At 57.1% G+C, this 9,761-nt stretch overlaps 1 protein-coding gene across 1 annotated transcript; it reads left to right on the forward strand.

The window, feature by feature from the left end:
* LOC130875973 (growth arrest and DNA damage-inducible protein GADD45 beta) lies at nucleotides 1-2,123 on the forward strand. The gene is made up of 4 exons (XM_057772325.1): nucleotides 1-278; nucleotides 368-469; nucleotides 926-1,148; nucleotides 1,446-2,123. The coding sequence occupies exons 1-4, from the start codon at nucleotides 235-237 to the stop codon at nucleotides 1,557-1,559; spliced, it is 483 nt and encodes a 160-aa protein (XP_057628308.1). The 5' UTR covers nucleotides 1-234; the 3' UTR covers nucleotides 1,560-2,123.
* The last annotated feature ends 7,638 nt before the right edge of the window (nucleotides 2,124-9,761 follow it).

Genomic DNA, 9,761 nt, shown 5'->3' on the forward strand with positions numbered 1-9,761 from the left:
TTGGACCTGCGCTCACCCTTGGGACTCTTGGATTAATTTTCGTGAGGATTTTTGCAATCTTCTTTTTTTTCTTCTCTTGCCTTTTTCTTGGGAAGGGAAGTCCCACTGCCTTTGGAAGACCTTGGATTTTCTGATCGCCCGGGAAGGTATTTTTCCTCTTGAGTCGGATCTGGACGCATAATTTTTGCCCTTGGGGATCTTTCGTGAGGGTCCGCTGTGGAGTGTGACTGCACCATGACGCTGGAAGAGCTGGTGGCGAGCGACAACGCGGCTCAGAAGTGAGTACGGGGCCCGAGGTCTCACCACCCGCCGCCTGAGGTCGGCCGGCTGTCATCGGCTAATCGCCTCCTCTCCCTTGACCTCTTAGGATGCAGGCAGTGACCGCCGCGGTGGAGCAGCTGCTGGTGGCCGCGCAGCGTCAGGATCGCCTCACCGTGGGGGTGTACGAGGCGGCTAAACTGATGAATGTGTGAGTCAGCACCCCCCTTGTTCGCGCGTGGGTGGGGGCGCCCCTCTGATGCACGCGCGCTCCCAACACCCCTGTAGGGCACGGGTCTTAGGGGGCTTTCCCAGTGCTCTCGGTATTGGGGAGTGGAGGGTGACATTTCTCTGAGATTTCTTTTTTTTTGGGGGGGAGACTCGCTGCAGAACCCTGACATTGCAAGTTTGAGGTTTTGTGGCTTTTGTTTTGACAAGGCAACCCCATTAACTCTGAACCCTGCGCCCCCTCCCCCACTGCCATCAGCATTTGCATAGTCGGCCTCCCTGGCAACCGTGCAGCTGGGGGGGAGGGGGGACTTGTTTTTGCACACTCCTGGTGCACCGTGGGTCTTGTCACTTCTCTCCCGCCTGTGGTCCCCGAGCTCGTGCACGGTGCCATCCCCTCCGTGTCTAGCCTCCCCCTGACACCCCCTCTCTCCTGCAGGGACCCTGACAGCGTGGTCTTGTGCCTCCTCGCCATAGATGAAGAGGAGGAGGATGACATCGCCTTGCAGATCCACTTCACCCTGATCCAGTCGTTCTGCTGTGACAATGACATTGACATCGTCAGGGTATCCGGCATGCAGAGGCTGGCGCAGCTCCTGGGAGAACCGGCAGAGACACTGGGCACCACTGAGGCCAGGGACCTGCACTGTCTTCTGGTCACGGTAAGCCGTGTGTGTGTGTGTGTGTGTGTGTGTGTGTGTGTGTGTGTGCTCATTGCCCGACCCCGCCCGCCCCGGGCACCTAGGTACCGAGTTTGTCAACATAACTGGGCTGGCTAGTCGGTCACCAGCTCACTGCCCAGCCATGCTCGGCATGTCCCGTGGGCTGCCTCGTCACCCTGGCAGCTATTTTGAGCCAGCCTGTTTGTTCCCCAAAGGGGCCCCAGGGCGCTGGAGGGAGGCTCCGTACCAAACTCCTAGAGCTCCCACTAAACCCTTCCTTTTTGTCCCCCTTCACAGAACTGTCACACAGATACCTGGAAAAGCCAAGGCTTGGTGGAGGTGGCCAGTTATTGTGAAGAGAGCAGGGGAAATAACCAATGGGTCCCCTATATCTCTTTAGAAGAACGCTGAGGCCCTCTCCAAACATCTAAAGCAGCTGTTGAGTTGCTGTCCCCTAAAAAAAGTTAAATAAAATACATATTTGACCCTCCCTCATCCCCAAGAACAATCCCTCAAAAGCCTCCCTACCCGTGAGACCTTCCGGGAGGGGCGGAGTCACTGATACCGAGAGGAGAGGGGAGTGTGCGCCTGCCCGCCCAGGCGCGCGGTGGAACCCGGAGCAGCACCACAGGTGGTCGCCGAGACAGGAAGAAGGGGACCCCGGGCCGGAAGAGACGGAACCTTGGAGTCCAGGCCTGGGAATCCTGCAGCCCAGCCTCTGCATGCAGCCTCAGCCAGGAGCGCGGAGGGTCTGGATTCGACGCCACAGGGTCGGCGAGGTGTCCGACCCTGCAGGACAGTGAACTGTGCACAAGGAGAGCGGCGACCGTCGCCGCGGGAGCCCGGACGAGCCCGGGACTCTGCTACTCTGATACAAATCTATTTTGTTATTGTGCTGAGCAAGACAGGTCGCTTGCTTGCTTATTTTTTTAAAGTTTCTAGTACAGAGACTTTCAAATAAACTTGTTAAGCCTCCGGGGTTCTTGTTGTGTTTCCCCCCTTCCACCGGTCCCTCCAGGTGCCCCCCTATGTCGCCCCACGGCCACCCAGCCTTGTCAGGAGCTCTGAGCTCGGCAGCTCTAGACACCTCTGCTCTGCTGCAGGCGCCACCACCCAAGTCCTGCTGCATCACAGCAATTAAGAGGCGGGTTTATTACGAAACCTGGCGGCCCAGCCCGCCCCGCCTGTTACCCGCTGTGCTGGAGCCCAGGCCCTGGGTCTCTACTCACCGGAAAGTGGCTGCAATACCCCTCCCAGCCGACCGCCACTGCCCAGAGACCAGGGAGGTTGTGAGGGCACCTGAGGTCACACACCAAGGGTCCTTGTGGGGGTGGGGGGATCCCCGACCTCCCCTGCGACGCACCAAAGCTCTCCTTCCTGGGATGGGCCCTGTGGATGCACAAAAGGGAAAGAATATATTTTTTTTCATTCTCCCCTGAACTAAAATCAACGGTAGGAAAACACCCTGGAACCCTTATCACGCTCTGCATCTCACTCCAAACCGAAACCGTACGGCTCCTCCCAGGGCTCTTTTACCCTGTCGGCCTCAGTTTACCCGTTCCCAGCAGCCGCGACCTTTCCACCGAGCACTTGGTGGGTGGAGGAAATCCCCAGGGGCGCCCTGGGGGTCACGCGCAGGGCGGGGGAGCAGCAGGAGGGGAGTCCCCCGAGGATGGGGGAGGGGAAGGCTACCTGGGAGCAGAGTGTCCGGGATGAGAGGTCACGACAAGAGCCCTGGCGCGAGGGGCCCAGGGTAGTCACGGGTTTGGGGAGATGCAGGTAGGTGGGGAGGACTAGGAGTTAGGCTATAGATTCAACAGTCTTTGAATTACACCTGGGGGGAGGAAGGTCACCATGGCAGGGGCACCCAGAAGCATTTGGGTGGAGAAGTAAACAGATTGAAGGGGTAGGAGGGAGATGGGGCCCTGAGATGGCACCTGAGGGACAGAGAGCCAGGGGGTCACAGGGTGAGGCTTCCCTGGCGTGGGAATATTGGGGCGGGGGACACAGTCTTGCCTGCAGACAGTGGCCCCTAGCAAGTCTATGTTGCTCTATTCTTTGGACCTGGAACCTGCTGTCCCTTCCCTGACCTGGTGGCTTCTTGGGTTCCCTACCCAGGTGTCCACAAGACTGACAGGCCCCGACCAGCAGGAGTGAGTTGAGGGAGGAGTTACTGCGCTCTCAAGCCAGGACCTGAAGGTTCTGAAGTCTTCCTGGTGTGGAATCACTTTGAATACCTGGCCCCCTGATTCTGCCATACCAGCCCAGGGTCTTCATTCCACGCTCAAAACTGCCCCAGCCTCATTGGCTCCCAGAAAAAGAAGAGAAGCCACAACCTGGCTTGGAGTCTGGAATTATGGGTGGAAGAGAGGAAAACTTTAGGCAGCTGAGGGGAGACTGAGCCATCCTCAGTCAATAGAGAGAAGCTGTCCCAGGTCACCGAGCTACGGTCCTGCTCTGGGCTGCTGGTCCCCTTAGGGATACCATCGTGTGCCAGGAAACGTGGGTGTGTTCCTTGGAGGTTAAGCAGGAAAAACTTGGCAATGCGGGCTGCAGGCAGATGGGCGTGGCACACACGCACACGCACGCTTGCACACGCAGTCCCCGGACTCGGTTATAGGAACACAAACCCCTGCACCTGGGCACTTCCTGTTCCTCTTGACCGAGTTGCTCCATCTCTCTGAGCTGGCTCTCCTGCGTGACGTGCAGGTAAAACAGGTGTGTGTTCACCCTGGCCGGCATCCCTTGAAACTCAGCCTTGGTGGACAGACCCCTGGTGACACCTCAGTAGCAACGAGGTTCTAGCTCTTTCCCTGAAGCCCCTCTTTCCAGGCACAGGTGATGAGGGCTCTGTGCGCCCGTTCAGCTGTACTGAAGGAGCAGGCTGGGGCAGGTGCAGGGCGGATCGAATACACAGCGATGCTGGGTGAAAGAATACGACACAGCTGCTTTTATATTTGATTTTGTTCTTGCATGGTGAAGGGTCCGAGGTGAGGGTGGTGCTAGGGGTGGAAGGGAGAAGAATTCAGGGTCTGAAAATGATCTGCTCCCTGGGCTCCACCCTGACCCTCACTGGGGGCGTCCAGGCGGTAGGGGTGGGGGTGGGTCCACTCACTGGCCACGCCTCCAGACCATCCCGGAACCTTCTAGGCAGGGATCCACCCTGACCAAGCCCCCAGCCCCTCACTGGGGGATTCTAGGCGGGGCTCCACCCTGACCACGCCCCTGGCCCCGATTCGAGTCAGGGTTCCACCCTGACCACGCCCCCAGCTCCTCACTGGGGGTATTCTGTGTGGGGCTCCACCCTGACCACGCCCCCAGCCCAACTAGCCTATTCAATTTTAATTAGCCGACTGCTCAGGACGTCCCCAGGAGATAGGCATCAGGATTAGTGTCCCTATTTCACAGAGAAGCGATTCAAGAAGGTGGAGCCACCTGCCCAAGGTCCTGTGACTGGTCACCTCCACAGGACAGGGTTCCCTAAGCTAAGTTCACAAGACTTGGCAAGGACACAACAAGCTGCAGGCTAACATGAATCCCCGAGGGACAAAACAGTCTGTCCTGAGGCTGGAACACAGAAAGTCACCTATGCGTCAAACCCTTCTTTGATGTGACCTGCATCTGTTTTATGTGACTCTGCCCTTTCCTGCCCTTCTGGGATGTGCAGTTAGCAAAGAGGCCAGAAGTATCACGATTCAATATGCCTTTTTCAGCGCAAAAGGGCTGCGGGGGCGTGGCTAGAAAGGGGGCGGGCCTTAGCCCAGGGCTTCCGATGATGGGAGTCTCAGGACCAATTAAACCTTTCTAGAATGTGATCCTCAGGCCCACCACTCGTGTTCCTGGTGCTCTGGTTGTGAGCTGCCATATGGGTGCCGGGAGCTGATTTTAACCGTGGAGCCTTCTCTCCAGCCCCTCATTTTGTGTTTGAGACAGGGTTTCTCTGTGTAGCCCTGGCCGACCTGGAACCTGCTGTGTAGATCAGGTTGGCCTCGAACTCACAGAGATCCCCAATGCTGGCACAGCACACTTGTGCCGTCATAAACTAGCTTTTTATTTTTTTCTTAAGAAATATATTCTATTTATTTTTTGCATGTGGAGGTCAGAAGACAACTTTGGGGAGTTGGTTCGCTGTGAGTCCTGGGATTGAACTCAGGTGCTCAAGCTTGGCCACAAGCCCCTTCACCCTCTAAACCCGTCTCCCACGCTGTCGTCAGACAGGCCTGAAAGTCCCTGCAGATCCTGAGATCCCAAGGCTGTGTGTCACTGCGCCCCAGACAGTTCAGAACTTTCTTCCCGCCCTCAGCTCTGGAAACGTCATCCTGGGCTCCACCCGGTCCACAGAGGAGATCAATTCTCTCCTAGCACCCCACCACTGCAGGGGCCTCATTGTTCATCCGGTCCCTAGGAGTTACCCAGCCCTGGAGCAAGAAGCAGAAGAGCTCAGAGAGATAGATTTGGGTCAACTGGGGTTCCTCAAACTGGGAAACACCTTCCAGCCCAAAGCCGTATCAGTCTCCCCAGAGACCCTGACAACCCAGGATTCCTTCCAAATACCCAAAGCAATCTCTCCCCCAAACCCACGGCCTACAACCTGGAAATGGCTCCTCCACCGGGGACCGAAAAGGCTTGGTCTCCCCCACCAATCCACATCTGCAGAACCCACAGGAGGGTTTCCTCTCTCTGCTGTCCCTATTCTTTTCCTACACTGTTCCCACCCCACCCCCTCTCCGACTCTGCGGTTCCCAGGACCCTGGGAGTGGGTGGAGACAGCAGCTTCCGGGGGCAGAAACCAAGACCTTTAGTGTTCTTGTGGAGTGCGCGCTCCAGGCCCGAGCACGCACGCATGCACGCATGCACCTAAGAGGCCAAATTTGAGATCACCCGGCGTAGAGTGCGTGGGAGTGACGTTTATGAATTCGTGTACACAGCAGGCGCGCCATTCTCTGCTGGCTCCAAGGCGGCAGAGCTCAGCACCCCTACAGGAGAAGAAGGCCAGTTGACTCTTGCCGCACACTGATGGGTTACTAGAGCCAGGAGAGTCCAGCCAGCTGTGACTCAGTTTCCCCACCCATAAAAGGGAAAGTGCAAGGGCCCTCCCACGGTTAAGGTGAACTCCGTGGGTTGCTGAGAGCTCAGCAAAAAAACGAGTTGCTTCCAGAACGCTCATTACAGCTTGTAGCCACCCCACCCTCTCACCAGACATTCTGGGGGGTGGAGTGGGTCTCTGACCCAGACCCTAGACGTCCCTCCCTCCCTCCCTCCCCAGCAGGCAGGAGTCCCGGGTTCCCTGGTCCTTAAATTGGATAATTGGAGACAGAGGCGGTTGCTGGAGTCACAGTGCTAGTGGGCGATTGTGCAGGCGCTTAGCTCCCCAACCTGGGGTCACCCCGACCCTCTCCAGAGCCCGTCTCGCGTGCGCCCTAGGTGCACGCCGCCGACCTCCTCCAGAGAGCGCCGGTGCCAGCCTCGCTCTGGTGCCCGCCAGGCCGGGTGTCTGCGGCCCGCGGGGGTGGGGGGTCCGTCCAGGCGGCGGGAGGGCGGGGCGTCCGCACAGACCCTCCCTTTGTGAGCGGCGCCTTCCCTGGGCCGCCTGGCGCTCATGGCCGGGCAGGGAGCCAGCGCAGGGAACAGCCTTGGGCCGCGTGCCGCAGCCCCAGCGGCTTGGCTTGCCCCGGGGCCATCCTGGAGAGCCTACTGTGTGGAGTCTCTGAGTTTGTGCAGAACCTGTGTGCAGCCTCTGAGTGTAATGCACAACCTACTATGTTCAGGCCCCTAGGCAGCTAAAGTGCAAAGCCTACTGTGTGCAATCCCACTACTCGTGCATAATCTACTGTGTGCCGCTCCTGAGTGCATTCGGAATGCAAAAATCTACTTTGTGCAACCCCTGAACAAATGCAGGGCCTACTGAGTGCAGCCCCTGAATGCTTGCCGAGCCTGCTGTTTAACTCCTGAGGATGTCTAAAGTGATAAAGCCTTGTACTGCCCGCCTCCTCCCCCCACCCCGTTCGTGTACAGTCTACTGTGTTCAGCTTCTGCTTCCTGAAAAAACCGTGCATGGCCCCCTGAGCATTGCAGAACCTACTGTGCGCAGTCCCTGAGCACATTCAGCGTCTAGTATGTGCAGCCCCATTGTCTGTGTGTACACACTCGCCTGTTGTGTATGACTTGAGGGCATGCAGAGCCCTCGGTGTGCACGTGAAGCCTACTGTGTGCAGCCACCCATATGCCACACTCGGCTCCTACTGTGTGCATTCACTGACCGGCTACACACGGTGTGCAGGACCCACACATACAAACACCAGTAGAGAGCAGACACACAGCTAGAAGCTCTGTTTCTGGGCATGGCAGAACCAGACAGCCACCTGCAGAGCCTCCTACATCGCCAAAAATCCCTGCCTTAGCCAGCGCTCTTGTGTGAAACTCCCAGTGTGTGCACCACGTGCAATACCCAGGACACGAGTTACAGATGTCCCTAAGTTTAAATATCCCATCTGGCTGGGGCGTAGCGCAGGAAGCATACGTGGCCTTTGCACAGGCAGGCCGCCCTTGAGTTTAGGAAAATAAAAACAACGGTAGTGTTTTTACTTCCGGGTTCTGTCGTTGGAGAGCACTGCCTTGCTTGAGTCTGGTTCTAACTTTGAGGGGTGCACCTTACTCTTGGAGATGTGGCTGGAAATGAGGCGCCGCTTCCCCACGGGTCGGGCACGCTGGGCTGTGGGGTGGGGGTTGGGCCTCCAGGCTTCTTCCAGGAAGCCCCAGAGGCAAGTGCAAGGGCAAACAGTCTCCGTGGGCAAGGTGCCAGTCCTTGGCTTCCCTGAAACTGGGCACAGCAGCTGGGAGAGGTTTCCGGGGCCTGCCCAGCCCCACCTGGCCCGGGGCACTCTCGGAGATGGGTGGGGCTGGAAGGCTGGCATCCAAGAGGCACCGTGCTCAGCCTGAGCAGGTCTGCACAAGAAACACAGAGGCCGGACCTGCGTGTGTACACTCTAGGGTCCACAGGGTGGGAAGGCTACGCACGCACCCTAAAGCCGATGCCCAAGTGTGCACGCCACCCCTAGCTGTACACTAACTGTGGGTCCCGGGCAGAGACGTCTGTATATGTGGGAGAAACTAGTAGGTCCCCTAGTTCTGGGTGACTTATCAGCACCCGGTACATATTTGTTAAATGCACCGGTACAGAACACACAGACACTTCGGTTTGTAAATGCACAGTAATTATGCACCGGCACTTGTACATCACAAACAAGAAAAAAAAATCTCTGGAACGAACAGTCTGCGCACGTAAGCACCTACCTACACTTCAACTCTCTCCCTGGCAGAAATTAGAGCCGGGGACACGCAAGGCTCCATCTTCTCCAATGCTCCATCCCTCACCTTCCTGGCTCACAGTTCCCCTGGTCTTCCCTCCAAGGCCACTGGGGCACCCAGATCTGGGTTTGGAGGGACATCTAGGGTGTGGTCAGTCCCATACCCCTACAAGTATTTTCATGATTTGAGATTTCCTTTGCTTGCAGAACATTCCAGAAAAGAACAACCAGCATGGGCGGGGATGGTGGTGGCAGAGTCGGCTAGGGGTCAATCATTGTCTTGGGAAACTGACATCCAGCCACCCTCAGAAGCCTCTCATTTCACAGTGGGAAAACAAGGCCCCAGGAGGGGAGTGTCTCCCTCTCCCACTGGCAGGGACCCTGCTGGGAGGACAGCAGTGAGACCCTGAGGGAGGAGGAGGCTGAGTTCCAGCGTGGAGTTGAGAGGATGCAGTTGGGGCATCCATCCACATACCCAGAAGTATATCTTGTCTTCCTTTCTCCTTAAAAATGGTTTTAGCCGGGCGGTGGTGGTGCACGCCTTTAATCCCAGCACCCGGGAGGCAGAGGCAGGCGGATCTCTGTGAGTTCGAGACCAGCCTGGTCTACAAGAGCTAGTTCCAGGACAGGCTCCAAAGCCACAGAGAAACCCTGTCTCGAAAAACCAAAAAAAAAAACAAAAAAACAAAACAAAAAAAAACAAAAATGGTTTTAATTCTATTTATTTTGGGCAGGATGCACAGGTGTCACTGAGTATATGTGGGTGACAGAGGACTAACTTGTGGGAGCCGGTTCTGGCTTTCTCCTATCAATAAGAACATGCTGAGCTCCTTCCATCTGCCTGCCGGGGACATGCACCCTCAGTGGATGAAGAGCCCAGGTCAGGCAGCGATGCCCCACCTTCTAGGATCCACACAGAAACGAAAGGTCCCCCTTCCAAGTGACCACACCAAGGTCGTTCCAGCCGCACCCACTCTCTCCTCTCCCCCACAGCCCGGGAAACTGACTCTGAAGGGCCAGGGAGACCCAGACAGGCTGCAGACATACTGGGATGTGTTCATCTTTCCAGCCAGTCCGTCTCACCCGGACCGTAATTAGATCCCAGACTGGTGGGGAGACAGTGAACAGCTTGCCAGTCATAGTGGTGGCCCCACGCCCACAGGCCTGGAGCACCTGCAGGGTGTGTGCACGCACGTATCCAGTCAGGGGAGGGAATACTTTGGGGGACCTCCTCTCCATTCTTGCCCCCTTGAAGGTCTTGAAAAATCAGACTAGGTCTTGGAAAGGTCTCACTTAGACCAAGATG

Source organism: Chionomys nivalis, chromosome 6 (genome assembly GCF_950005125.1).
Source record: "Chionomys nivalis chromosome 6, mChiNiv1.1, whole genome shotgun sequence".
NCBI lineage: Eukaryota > Metazoa > Chordata > Mammalia > Rodentia > Cricetidae > Chionomys > Chionomys nivalis.